This window comes from Nerophis lumbriciformis, linkage group LG03 (genome assembly GCF_033978685.3).
Source record: "Nerophis lumbriciformis linkage group LG03, RoL_Nlum_v2.1, whole genome shotgun sequence".
Lineage (NCBI taxonomy): Eukaryota > Metazoa > Chordata > Actinopteri > Syngnathiformes > Syngnathidae > Nerophis > Nerophis lumbriciformis.
This window is the reverse complement of record NC_084550.2, coordinates 42321526-42336670: the sequence shown is the minus strand read 5'-3', so window position 1 is coordinate 42336670 and position 15145 is coordinate 42321526. Positions and strand designations below refer to the sequence as shown.

Here is a 15145-nt window from a genome sequence, read left to right as displayed (position 1 = left end):
CTTAAACAAGTTGAAAAACTTATTGGGGTGTTACCATTTAGTGGTCAATTGTACGGAATATGTACTGTACTGTGCAATCTACTAATACAAGTTTCAATTAATCAATCAAAAGTGTGAAGGAAAAAAGACACTTTTTTATTTCAAACGTACATCCCGTCACAAGCCTAAAGACTGACTGTACAGTTCCTGTCTTCACAATAAAAGTGCCGCTCCATCGCGCCTGCGCTTTCAAAATAAGAGTCTCCGAAAGCCAGCGCAAACAAGCTAGCAAGCTACGGAATTTGCCGCCAATGTATTTCTTGTAAAGTGTGTGAAAACGAATATGGAAGCTGGACAAATAAGATACCAGAAACCAACCACTTTCATGTGGTATTAGACAGAAAGGAGGAACTTTTTTTTTCCTGCATTTGAAAACGTGGACGTTAAGCACTGCTGTCTGATTACAATCAATGCAAGTCATCAGAATCAGGTAATACACCAACTTATATTCTTGTCAACATGAAAGAAAGGAATCTATATGTGTTAAACATGCATGTATATTCATTAAAACACCTTTAACATGTAAACAAAAACGGCAAAATAAATAAATATAAATGATATACTGTATATATCAATGTATGTGTATATATGTGTGTGTATATATATATATATATATATATATATATATATATATATATATATATATATATATATATATATATATATATATATATATATATATATATGATATGTGTGTGTATGTTACTCATCAGTTACTCAGTACTTGAGTAGTTTTTTCACAACATACTTTTTACTTTTACTCAAGTAAATATTTGGGTGACTACTCATTACTTTTACTTGAGTAATAAATCTCTAAAGTAACAGTACTCTTACTTGAGTACAATTTCTGGCTACTCTACCCACCTCTGCTGGTGAGGCACTGACTTCATCACAGTCAGATTTACAAACACATGAACCCTAAAGAGTATCAAGTTATTCACCATTTGATTGGCAGCAGTTAACGGGTTATGTTTAAAAGCTCATACCAGCATTCTTCCCTGCTTGGCACTCAGCATCAAGGGTTGGAATTGGGGGTTAAATCACCAACAATTATTCCCGGGCGCGGCGCCGCTGCTGCCCACTGCTCCCCTCACATCCCAGGGGGTGATCAAGGGGATGGGTCAAATGCAGAGGACATATTTCACCACACCTAGTGTGTGTGACAATCATTGGTACTTTAACTCATTGGCGTTGTTAGGCCTATTTTAGGGGGACTCAAGCCCCCTTAAAATATTCTTAAGCCCCCCTAAATAATTCAATGTTTTTTTGTTTTTTTTTTACAAATAAATGCCGACATATTCATTATAAAATGGCCCAAATATGAGTTTAAATAAATAATCATATAACCTGTTATTATTCACTCAGTTTCCCCCCACTTCGTAGCGTAAGGTAAAGAGCCCCTTTCGTGCATCGGTATCCAATCCATTCCACTTGTTCATATAGAAAATGCCCACATCACTCAAATTCCAGCCCGCATTTTCTCTGCGACCTTGCTTGCGGTCCTGCAGATGTACGAAGCACATTATCTTCCTTTACAATGAGTGAAGCTGCACAAAACCTTGTGTGTGCAATTGTAAATCATTTATTTTTTAAGTTTTGTGTTTCTTGTAGAATCTATATAAAGTAATATACATAAGCCTATTGTTAAAATAATGAGCCGTTTAATGATCGCTCAGCACAAGAAATACTTTACACACATACAGTTGTTGACAAAATACACTGTACATGATATACCTCAGCTAACTAAACTATGGAAATGTATAATATAGTTCATATAGCAATACAGTCTCACTGCACAGCAGACCATGCAGTTAGCCGAGTCCGTCCATGTTGAGGCACTGAGTGACGCGCCTCGACTGGCTGCTGTTCACCGCACCGTCTCTTCTCAGTATTTGAACGGCAAATGTGAAAATTCAGCGATTTTGAATAAAAATAATCTAAAACTGGTGAAGTTAAATGGAAAATAACTTTATAGTATAATCACTGGATACATATAACAATTTAATTGTTTTTCTTTCTTTTTACATTTTTTTCTTTCCATGATGGCAGGTGAGGCCCCGCCTCACCTGCCTCTAGTGACCGCACGTCACTAAATATATATATATATATATATATATATATATATATATATATATATATATATATATATATACATATATATATATATATATATATATATATATATATATATATGTATATGATAGGCTCCAGCGCCCCCCGCGACCCCGAAGGGAATAAGCGGTAGGAAATGGATGGATGGATGGATATATATATATTTTAGGAGCATACAGTTACATTTTTTATTAAAAAGGCACAAGCGGTATAAAATGGATGGATGGATGGATACAATTATTAATAATGATACTATATATATATATATATATATATATATATATATATATATATATATATATATATATATATATATATATATATATATTAGGCTCAGTGTACTCCTGGCAAAACGGATCGGACAGCTAATTAAACCGGGTAGGGACAACATAAACGTATGCTGTCGGCATGGTGACGACAACGCCGTTTTTGATTACGTTGAATAAAACAAATTAATTAAAATTTTTTTTGATAAACAATCAAAAAATACATTGTGCTATATAGTTACTTCCGGTACCTCGTTTGGTTGTATTTTTCTAAGTAGCGTCCGTTTCCGGTAGACGGTATGATGACGTCAGTTGTTCGACCAATAGAAACAGGTCTGCCTTCTTTGAAGCAGTACGTGCCCGCCCCCTCTGATGATCGGGACAATGACGCGGGCATCACTTTAGGACGTGAACCGGACGGCGCGGCAACAAATTACATTTGCGTTTGTATTGAACGCCCGCCATTGTATGTGAGACCTGCCACTGGTACGTGACGAAGGTAGTACTTTACACACGTTTACATTCCCGCCTTGGCGTCAATGACGTGTTGTTTGTTCATATTGTGTTGCAATAATCCGTTCATGTCGGTTCATAGACGCTCCGTGGCAGTGTCGGGATGATCGGTAGCGAGCCAGGAGAGGAGCAACACCGAGAGAGTAGTCAATCATTAGCGGGAGCCCAGAGAGGGAGATGAAAGGTGCCATGGCTTTGATGAAAACAGCTTTACTTGTCTGCCTGCAATATGGTGAGTTTTTTTATTTATTTAATTTCCCTCCCATCTGTCACACTCATTTGCATGATTGTTTTCCGTTTATTTGCAGTATGGATGCACTTGTCATAGGATGCAGCAGCCATATGCCAGGATGTCGGTAGTTTTCTCTGCCCAATGAAATCTAGATGTTTACATCGTGGGGGATAAAAGACGTAATATGGCCCACATCACCCCTGCTCTCTGCAGGACTAAATAACTTTAAAGTGACGTTTTTACTCATTGCTTTATTATGCATTCGAGCAGTGTTTTTCTACGGAGCCCCTCAAGGGACATGGATGTCTTGCAATACTTTTTGCGAGATCTCGCAAAAGTTTTATTTTTCCTATGTCAGTGACCCGGAAGTAAAACAGACACAGGTACCCATTAAGATGAGGAAGCCCCCTCACCCTGAGTATTCTTTTCAGATGTCTCTCGCTTATGTCAAAGCCAAGTCTGCGTGCAAGAACGGATTTGATGTCTTTATATTAGGCCGATACTAAAATAGAAATCAATAAACTTCTCCCACGGATGATGGGTAGGCTCTTCCATCGCTGTGTCTGTTTTACTTCCGGTTCACTGACATAGGAAAAAAAATGCTTTGCGAGATCTCGCAAAACATTTGTTCCCCTCCATGTCCCTTTAGGGGCTCCGTATTTTTGCACATTTTTTTCCGTAGGTACACCACCAGCAGAAATCATTAAAAAAAGAAACTCAGTTAACAGTAAAAAGTCATCGTCACAATCGTTGGATACGACTTTAAACCATAACCAAGCATGCATCACTATAGCTCTTGTCTCAAAGTAGGTGTACTGTCACCACCTGTCACATCACGCCGTGACTTATTTGGACTTTTTTGCTGTTTTCCTGTGTGTAGTGTTTTAGTTCTTGTCTTGCGCTCCTATTTTGGTGGCTTTTTCTCTTTTTTTTGGTATTTTCCTGTAGCAGTTTCATGTCTTTCTTTAAGCGATATTTCTCGCATCTACTTTGTTTTATTAATCAATAATTTTCCAGTTGTTTTTATCCTTCTTTGTGGAGACATTGTTGATTGTCATGTCATGTTCGGATGTACATTGTGGACGCCGTCTTTGCTCCACAGTAAGTCTTTGCTGTTGTCCAGCATTCTGTTTTTGTTTACTTTGTAGGCAGTTCAGTTTTAGTTTTCTGCATAGCTTCAAGGCCTTTTCTTAGGGACATTCACCTTTTGTTTATTTTTGGTTTAAGCATTAGACACGTTTTTACCTGCACGCTGCCTCCCGCTGTTTCCGACATCTACAAAGCAATTAGCTACCGGCTGCCACCTACTGATATGGAAGAATATTACACGGTTACTCTGCCGAGCTCTTTAGACAGCATCGACACTCAACATATAATTACTGGTTTGCAAAAAATATTTTTAACCCAAATAGGTGAAATTAGATTATGTTCCGCGGCACACCAGACTGTATCTCACGGCACACTAGTTGAAAAACACTACATTAGGGCAGTATTTCACCAAGTACCACCTCAGCAATAACATTGACTCTCCAAGTACCACTATAATGACCAACATTGAAATACAGTAGCGTATTAAGGCCTAAGTATTCATTAAAACAAGGCATAGGCTTTATTTAACAAGTATATTTCATATTTTTGGCGACTGTTACATTACACACAGTTCGAACAGTAACACTGTATTTTAATTTAGGCCTAAGTATTCATTAAAAACAAGGCAGAGGCTTTACTTAACAAGTATATTTAATATTTTTGGCCACCGTTTCATTACACACAGTTTGAACAGTAACACTGTATTTTAATTTAGGCCTAAGTATTCATTAAAAACAAGGCAGAGGCTTTATTGAACAAGTATGTTTAATATTTTTTGCCACTTACATTACACACAGTTTGAACAGTAACACTGTATTTGAATTTAAGTAAAACAGTACTATAACCAAGAGATTTGTTTGCCTACCACTAGACAGAGCCTGTGTACCACTAGATGCATTTATAGGCTGGACATGCTTTTTAAGGCTGCATTTTCAAGGTTTTTAAAAGCTGTTGAATTTTTGATAAGGTGTAATGAATTTTTGATAAGGTGTGATGGACGGCACTTTGAAAATAACTTTTTTTGGCTTCTATTGGTGTTAGTAATTTCTTACAAAATGCTGTTTGGATATAAGTGTACAAAATATTTTTTATAAATATCAGAGCCAATAGTAGGGTAGAACAGTATACAGGTGCTAATAAAGTATTACAGTAGTAATGAATAAAAAAGGTACTATACTGCCTTTAGAAAAACACCTGTACTTTTTTTTTTTTTAATAGACACGATTGCACGCCGTGGTGACATTGTTAGTAATATGAGCCGAGGCGCATTGTAGTCTACACACACACACACAGAACACTTAGAAGCAGAAACAGTGTAGAGATAGAACAAGAAGAATGGGAATATTTTGGCTTAATGAAGGTGAAGCTATTAACACAAGTATTGTAAAAAAACAAAAAACATGGTGTTTACTTTTTGATATCAAAATAAAACACAAAGCAGTTTGGCTATTTAAGATAAAGTCTAATAAACAACATGTTTTCTTCTCCAACGCCACCTTGTGGTTCAGTACAACAGTTTGGCCAACAACAAAATAAAACAGGAGTGACAGCGTGTTTCCTCACCTCATTAACTCTGTTACAGCAGCTGATGGACACTGTATTATCAAAATGAAAGCAACATCATATAGTTTTTCTCCTTCGCTGTTTACTTAGAGTGGGGGGGACAATTGTCTCCAATATTGTCCACACTTGTCTCCATCTAACAGCAGTGCGCTCTTAAACACACAACGGGAAGCTAGGGAAAATGACTAGCGTCCCGGAAGAGTTGGTGCTACAAGGATTTCTGGAAATGTGCTCTGTTGTGTTGCGGTGAAAATATTCTCCCGAAATGTGTTTGTCATTGTTGTTTATGTGGTCTCACTATATGGCACATGTTTATGACAGTGTTGGCGTTGTTTATACGGCCACCCTTAGTGTGACATGTAGGTCTGTTGACTAAGTATACTCCGAGGTAGGCATGATGTTTGATAAGAAATTATCGAGTTCGAGCCTATTATCGTATCCTCTTATCGAACCGATTCCTTATCGATTGTCTTATCGAGTCCATATAGGTTGTTGTATATGGAAAAAAAACACACAATATTTGGTTTAACAAAAGCTCACTTTTATTATACAAGAAAAAAATAAAATCTAATAAATAAATAAATATTGACTGTTACCCTAAGTGGGATTTTTCAGAAAAACAAATATATACAGTAACACAAAAACAACCTGTCTCTGTGATCACTATAGGTGTATAAATAATAATATAGTGTTAAATAAAATCAGTCCCTTGGGTACAAAACTTAAAATAATACAGCTCTCCAAAAAGTGCACTTCTGCTGCTATTTGACATAACTGTTTGTTATGATGCTTTGACATTTTTGCACTTTATTTCTTTATTTAAAGAAAATTCTATGAAGAGAAAAGTTGTTTGCAAATGTGGTTACAATGCTAAAAAATGAAAAGTTAAAGCTAAAAAAAGAAATACACTTTATTGAGTTAACATTATTTCTTTATAGGGGGAAATATGTGCTGTTATGAGCTAGGGAATATAACAACTACACTACCCAGCATGCAACGGGGGCGACGAGCATGCGCGGTAGCCCCGAAAAGTGTTGTTGCATGTCGCCACCCAGCAGCTAAGAATGAGGTTATGAACACGCTGTGAAAGTAAACGTCAAGAACTCAGCCAACACACCTCGTCTGCATTATTTATAATTAGACAGATAACACATATACAGTGGGATGTTGTTTTGTTTACAAGGAAAGAAAAACAAAAGTTAAAAAAGGGAGATCATGTCATATCTGTTGTGTGTATATATGTATGTGCTGCGGTTGCTTTAAGAACGTTGCGACAGCTGCCGTAAAGGAGGTGGGTTGCTAGCCTGGTTGCTATGTTTCCTGTTGGTCGTTAAAGTGTTCGTCATGTGTTTGTACCCAGCTCAAATCTCTCAGTAAAGTTATTTATTGGATTATACCTTTTTGTTTTGAACTTTATTACACCTTGGAGCGCTTTTTCCGGTCCATTGTTTTTCCTGCTTTCCCTATCTGCGCCTAATGACTGAGCTACGTGACGTCATTTCTTGTGATGTCTCACGGGGCATTTCTGGTCGGGACGGGATTCGTTCCGAGGGATTCGAATAAAGAACCAACTCTTTTTCTTTACTATAGTGGTCTCGATTACGGGTACCGGTTCTCAAAAAGGGATTCGAGTCCGAGGATTCGGTTCTTTTCTTATCGAACAACCGGGAAAACCGGTTTTGAGTATCCTCCCTACTCCGAGGTGATACCCTTCAAGCAAGATTAACGTTTGTCCGACATGATTTATAAGCCAAACGACGCTAGTGCGCATGCGCCTTGACTTTGTGTTGCCATAAAAGCAATAACAAATGTTATGGTAATTTATAAAGGAGACAGGAGACGGTATGGTATTTTATCGCGAGTCATCATTATGCTGTTGACCATTATATCCCTCGTCCATTAACAAGTCAAGTGCGGTCACGGCAAGTTGTTGCCGCAAATGTTGGTCAATTTTTTAGGGCACTACGGCAAATGAGAGGGCGGTTGCCGTGGTTAAATTTGAGCCCTGCTCTAAACTACTTAATATTGATTGCATACCCAAATTTGTAGTATCACCCAAAACATAGGTAAAGTATCCAAACAACAGAAGAACAAGAGAGACAACAACAAACAGCAACAACAAAACTACATCAGCAAATGTGTTTTGTTGCTGTGTTTCAGAATGATCATTTTCAGTAAATACTTCTACTTTACTGCTCGTCCCCTTATTCGTGTTACACTTTATTATGAATGATAAAAAAAAGGTAACAACGATGAGGTTGCATCTTTGCCCCCGCAGTCTGATTGAGACACACAAAGCTGCGTTGTCCCTATCAGTCCCAGCGCCATGTTAATTAGGTCCTGATCCGCTTAAACCTCCCGCTGAGTCGTCCACCATGTCATCATCCATGGGCGTGTCACTGTTAGGCTACAACACACACACACACCAGTATATCAGGTTTGTTCAGGTCGTAGTAGTAATCCAGTTTAGGTGCGGGTTAGAGCGAGTGTTCTGTCATCCAGAGATGGCGTATTTGGTACTCCACTTTTGCTTGCAGATTAAATTCCCCAGGCCGGATGAGTCCCTCTTAACACAACCATTGCTGCTGCCAAAAACGTGCTGCGAACACGAGAGCTTTAACTGTCAAGCTTATTTTTTACTTTTTTTTTTTTTTTTACCAGCAAATGACTCCCAAAGAAAACCAAAGGTAACAAAATGTAGACGGTTTAAAAGTGGTAAATTTAGTGTTACCTCCTTTAACGTGGGAGTTAGGTTCCAGATCCCTTCTGTAGTGGCACATTTCTGCAAAGTAAGGACACTATTTATTCTAAAATGAATATGTATATTATTACAGGCCTCAAATTTTAACTTTTTAAGGTCAAGGCAAGTGTTGCCTTAAAGGAGGGCTCATATTTTAGGGCACCAAGGCAAGTTAGAAGAGCACAGAGGCAAACATTATTTTCTTTCGAGGCAGGAGATATATATATATATATATATATATATATATATTAGGGCTGCAACAACTAATCGATTATAAAAATAGTTGGCGATTAATTTAGTCATCGGTTCGTTGGATCTATGCTATGTGCATGCGCAAAGGCACATTTTTTATTTATTTTATTTTATTATTATTTATTTTTTATATAAACCTTTATTTATAAACTGCAACATGTACAAACAGCTGAGAAACAATGATTAAAATAAGTATGGTACCAGTATGCTGTTTTTTTTCAATAAAATACTGGAAAGGATAGAAATGCAGTTTGTCTCTTTTATCCGATTATTAATCGATTAATCAAAGTAATAATGGACAGATTGATCGATTATCAAATTAATCGTTAGTTGCAGCCGTAATATACATATATGTATATATATATTAGAGATGTCCGATAATATCGGCCGATAAATGCTTTAAAATGTAATATCGGAAATTATCGGTATCGTTTTTTTATTATCAGTATCGTTTTTTTTTGTTTTTTTTTCAATCAACTAAAAACACAAGATACACTTACAATTAGTGCACCAACACAAAAACCCTCCCTCCCTCATTCTTGTTTCTTTCTGTTATTAATATTCTGGTTCCTACAATATATATCAATACAGTCCAGTGTTTCCCACAGGACAGGTATCTATTTGTGGTGGTGTGGTCGGGGGTGGCGGCAGCGGCAGCGGCGATGACCAAGAAGGACGCGGAGTTGGAATATAATTACAACACTTTATGTACATATTTATATACAGATTTGAACAATTAGTTATTCACTGAAATATATTTATTAATTGAAATAAAAAATATATCTTATAAAATATAAAAGCTAAAATGTCTCTTAAAGCTCTGCCCCTTTAATTAGTGCATACATCATCTGTGTGAAGGAGTGAACATCCAACATTAGAATTTATTACTAACGAGCAGAACCGCTCTATGTACAGTGCCGTCTAACCTTAAGCGGCAGCAGCTCAACACATGCAGGGTTCAACGTTAAGGTTTTTTTCTACTTGCCCGACTTCTTAAATCTACTTGCCCCAATATTTTTACTTGTCCTGCCTAGGTTTTTTTCTGGCTGTGTAGTGCTCATGGCTTATATCTTACTAAAATCCTTCCCGTTGACTATTTACAACACTACACAGTATTTATTATTATTATTATTATTATTATCTATAATTACATTTAAATGGCATTGCATACATGTAAAATTAAATGCTATTTCACATTATTTGACCAGTAGCAGTTACACCCATCTGAACAGGTCAGCCACCTGTTTAAAGCCTGATCACAGTTGAAATCTTGAAATGAAGGGCCTTTAATAACCAAAACATTAACCTGGACAGCATTTTTTAACAGCTGGTTGGCTCAGAGTTTATTCTTTTCATTGCATTCACATGCTGCAGTGGACAGTGGACAATTTAGCTTCAGTATTAATGCAGTATCTGAAGCACCGTCTCCACGTGTGTTTATTGACAACAGGGTTATAACCTGGACATGTTAGCTCGTCGGTATGGTAACACGTGACTGTTACTGCGTGCGTCTGCCCCGGCCCCCGAGTCAAACAGCGGCGGTGTTAATGAAGCAGCGTCAGGCTGCTCACCGTCAGTGAAACGCTCGGTGAAATCGCGGATTAACGTTAAATATATGACGAGCCGCGAGCGATGCAGCTATAACCTATCTCCCCTGGTAGAGCACCCGCTGCGGCGACCCAGTTTGATTCGCTTTGCTCCGCGTCAATCACCCCTCTCCCGTCTCTCTCCAGCTGTCCTTTCAAAATAAATGCATTCAAATCTCGAAAATAAAAATTAATAAAATCCGAGTCGGTGCTGCACACTGCACAGGTTCGGACCACTTTTGAACTTGTTTGCCAAGACGTCTTACCCTCGTATTTTGATCCGGTCGGTCCGTTCTTATTTTACTTTGTCGTCATTGTCTTCTTCTTCTTCTTCTTCTGGCCCACCAGGTGAATTAAGTGCTATTGGCGGAGTTACAATGCATAGTAGGCTACCGCCACCTACTGCACCGGAATTGTAACTACAAGCAACATTCACAGACAGAGTCTCATTGCTTTTATGAGCGGTCGAGCGAGTCAAAAGACGAAAAATATATTTGTGGCGGACGTAATTCTTTCGTGGCGGGCCGCCACAAATAAATGAATGTGTGGGAAACAGTGTATATGGATTAGATACAGCTGCTCGGCTATGGAAACCCATTCCATGAAGCTCTCTGCGTACTGTAGGTGGGCTAATTGGAAGATAACATGAAGGTTGGAGCTCTGTAGCAACTGACTGTGCAGAAAGTCAGCGACCTCTTTGCACTATGCGCTTTAGCATCCGTTGACCCCTCTCTGTCAGTTTACGTGGCCTACCACTTGGTGGCTGAGTTGCTGTTATTCCCAAACTCTTCCATTATCTTATTATAAAGCCGACAGTTGACTTTGGAATATTTAGGAGCGAGGAAATTTTAAGACTGGATTTGTTGCACAGGTGGCATCCTATGACATTTCCACGCTGGAAATCACTGAGCTCCTGAGAGCGTCCCATTCTTTCACAAATGTTTGTAGAAACAGTCTCCATGCCAAGGTGCTTGATTTTACACACCTGTGGCCGGGCCAAGTAATTAGGACACCTGATTCTCATCATTTGGATGGGTGGCCAAATACTTTTGGCAATATTAAAAGGGTTGGAATTGGGGGTTAAATCACAAAAAATGATTCCCGGGCGCTGCCCCGCTGCTGCCCACTGCTCCCCTCACCTCCCAGGGGGTGAACAAGAGGATGGGTCAAATGCAGAGGACAAATTTCACCACACCTCGACAATCATTGGTACTTTAACTAATATAGTGTATTTACTTCTTTTCAAAAAACGCTCAAGTAATTGTCTCTGCCTCAAGGAATCATTTATTTAATGGTAAATCTGAAGGCATGACAATGTTTAATGTGGTCCAACGCAATTATGTCACACGCCCAGCAAAAAGAGGAAGTGGGTGCAGTGTTTCCTTTTTTTTTTTTTTATTGGAGGGGGACAACAAATTATGATAAAAGCATGCATCGTAACTTAATCCGTTTCACAACACACGTGCACACCTGCTTTGCCAGAGACGTAGCATACATAAATAGGGAAAAGTTAAGATATCTTTTGGCATTGACCTGTGAAGCAAAAATGACTACCCTAACGGCATCATTCCTGACCATAAGTTCATGCCACTTTTGTGTTAAATAAATTAGTTGCAGATAGTCTAAATTAGGGGTATCCACACTTTTTGACTTAGAGGCCACATTGGGATAAAATAATTTGGCCGAAAGCCGACTGCATGTAAAGTAACATATGATATATCCTAACTAGAGATGTCCGATAATGGCTTTTTGCCGATATCCGATATTCCGATATTGTCCAACTCTTAATTACCGATACCGATATCAACCGATACCACTATAAACAGTCGTGGAATTAACACATTATTATGCCTAATTTTGTTGTGATGCCCCGCTGGATGCATTAAACAATGTAACAAGGTTTTCCAAAATAAATCAACTCAAGTTATGGAAAAAAATGCCAACATGGCACTGCCATGTTTATTATTGAAGTCGCAAAGTGCATTATTTTTTTTAACATGCCTCAAAACAGCAGCTTGGAATTTGGGACATGCTCTCCCTGAGAGAGCTTGAGGAGGTTGAGGTGGGCGGGGTTGGGGGGGCGGGATCTTCGGGGTACGGGGTAGCGGGGGGTGTATATTGTAGCGTCTCGAAAGAGTTAGTGCTGCAAAGGGTTCTGGGTATTTGTTCTGCTGTGTTTATGTTGTGTTACGGTGCAAATGTTCCCCAGAAATGTGTTTGTCATTCTTGTTTGGTGTGGGTTCACAGTGTGGCGCATATTTGTAACAGTGTTAAAGTTGTTTATACGGCCACCCTCAGTGTGACCTGTATGGCTGTTGACCAAATGATGCATTGCATTCACTTGTGTGTGCGTGAAAAGCCGTAGATATTATGTGACTGGGCCGGCACGCAAAGGCAGTGCCTTTAAGGTTTATTGGCGCACTGTACTTCTCCCTACATCCGTGTACACAGCGGCGTTCTAAAAAGTCATACATTTTACTTTTTGAAACCGATACCGACAATTTTGAAACCGATAACGATAATTCCCGATATTACATTTTAAAGCATTTATCGGCCGATAATATCGGCAGTCCGATCTTATCGGACATCTCTAATCCTAGCCATATATATGTGTACATATCATGCATGTATAACATATCATTATTGAATAATATAATTGTATATTAAGAGTGTGTGAAAGTTTTGACTCCTACCGTGATGACCTCAAAGTTTTGTAATCAATCAGAAATATCAAGCAGATGAACTGACAAACATGGATAGGTGTAGGGAGTGTTTTTCTTTTCCCCCATCATGCATTGTAATGGATTTAAATGGGTGCAATTTGTAGTTGTTTATGGTGTTTGGACGTTTCTATAATATCCACAAATTTCAGTGTGCAAGTTGTGTAATGTGTGAAGCAGGTGTTGGTTCTGTGTTGTCTTTTTGTTTTTTTTGCGCATGAGTAGGGAAGGTTGTTTGGATTATGTCATACACGGTAATGCTGTGCTTTGTGAACTTCAAAACACAATTCATTGGTATTGACCTGATTTATTCTCGTTGTCCACAAGATGGTGAAAACTTTGCAGCAAACAGATTGCTAGATATTTAAAATTACTTTGGCAACAGCCGGCAGGCCTGATTCGTTATTAATAAATTCATGACGTCTGGCGTGCCAAACTGAAGGTGTCAGCCAGATTCATTATTAATAAACTCATGACGTCTGGCGTGCAAAACTGAAGGCGCCGGCCAGATTCCTTATTAATGAACTCATGACGTCTGGCGTGCCAAACTGAAGGCGCCAGCGGGCCACACTTGGGCCGTGGCTTGGACACCACTGGTCTAAATAAAGGTGCTTTCAAAGAAACTTCAAAGAGGCCTTATCTCTTTCACTTTATATTTTAGTTGACTAAATTAACTGTAATTTTAGCTGACTAAGATATGATTTAAACTTGACTTAATATCAATATAGATGACTAACATTTGATTAAAACCTATAAGTATATTTTCGTCAAAAGACTAACTAAAACTAAATTAAAAACTGCTGTCAAAATTACCACTGATGTCTTGAAAGAAATCAGGCGTTTGAGCGTCTTTTCTCTCAAAAGTGGCACAAACAAATTAGGGAGATGATACATTTTTCTCAGAGATAAGCTCTGGGGACACACTTTGAAAAAGAAGAAACCTTGAGAAGGGATCGGCTGCAATAGATGTCAAGTGGGTATAATTATTGAATTGTTATATTAATAGACAATGTGGGAGTCAAGTCCATCAGGAAGCCAACAGATAGTCATAGGTAGAGACCGACTGATATGTGTTTTTTCAGGGCAGATAGCGATTTTTAGTAGTCAAGGAGGCCGATTTAAAGATATTTGGAGCTGATCTTCATTTGCAGTAAAAGTTATTTATACATGGATAGTTTACATCAGTAAACAGTTGGACAAGGAGCTATTTTTATTTTTCTACGACCAGTAGCGACATCATTTTCATGAGGCGCTAATGGTGTGGTTAATCTAGCACCAAACAATGTCAAGGGATTTCACAAACACCTTTGTTACGTGTAGGGATGATGTTTGATAAGAAATTATCGAGTTCGAGCCTTATCGAATCCTCTTATCGAACCGATTCCTTATCGATTCTCTTATCGAGTCCAGATAGGTTGTTGTTTATGGAAAAAAACACAATATTTGGTTTAACAAAAGCTCACTTTTATTATATAAGAAACAATTTTAATCTAATAAATAAATAAATACATATTGACTGTTACCCCCCTAAAAAAATAAAATAAATAAATATTGACTGTTGTTTCCCAAAGTATATTAAGTGGGATTTTTCAGAAAAACAAATATATACAGTAACACAAAAACAACCTGTCTCTGTGATCACTATAGGTGTTTAAATAATAATATAGTGTTAAATAAAATCAGTCCCTTGGGCACAAAACTTAAAATAATACAGCTCTCCAAAAAGTGCAATTCTGCTGCTATTTGACATAACTGTTTGTTATGATGCTTTGACATTTTTGCACTTTATTTTTTTATTGAAAGAAAATTCTATGAAAAGTTGTTTGCAAATGTGGTTACAATGCTAAACAATGAAAAGTTAAAGCTAAAAAAAGAAACACACTTTATTGAGTTAACATTATTTCTTTATTTATGGGAAAGATGTTATGAGCTAGGGAATATAACAACTACACTACCCAGCATGCAACGGGAGTGACGAGCATGCGCGGTAGCCCCGAAAAGTGTTGTTGCATGTCGCCACCCGGCAGCTAAGA

General features: G+C 38.1%; 1 protein-coding gene across 2 annotated transcripts in view; it reads left to right on the top strand.

Annotated features, from left to right (window-relative positions):
- The first annotated feature begins 2534 nt into the window (after window positions 1-2534).
- The window catches only part of igsf8 (immunoglobulin superfamily, member 8), a 62253-nt gene continuing 49642 nt past the window's right edge, over window positions 2535-15145 (top strand). Inside the window, exons 1-2 of one of the 2 annotated variants that reach the window (XM_061937768.2) lie at window positions 2535-2903; window positions 3013-3162. In XM_061937768.2, coding sequence (XP_061793752.2) covers window positions 3108-3162 — 55 coding nt within the window. In that variant the 5' untranslated portion in view covers window positions 2535-2903; window positions 3013-3107. Of the gene's footprint in view, window positions 2917-3012; window positions 3163-15145 lie in introns of both variants that reach the window. The other variant, XM_061937767.2, reaches the window with a different exon arrangement.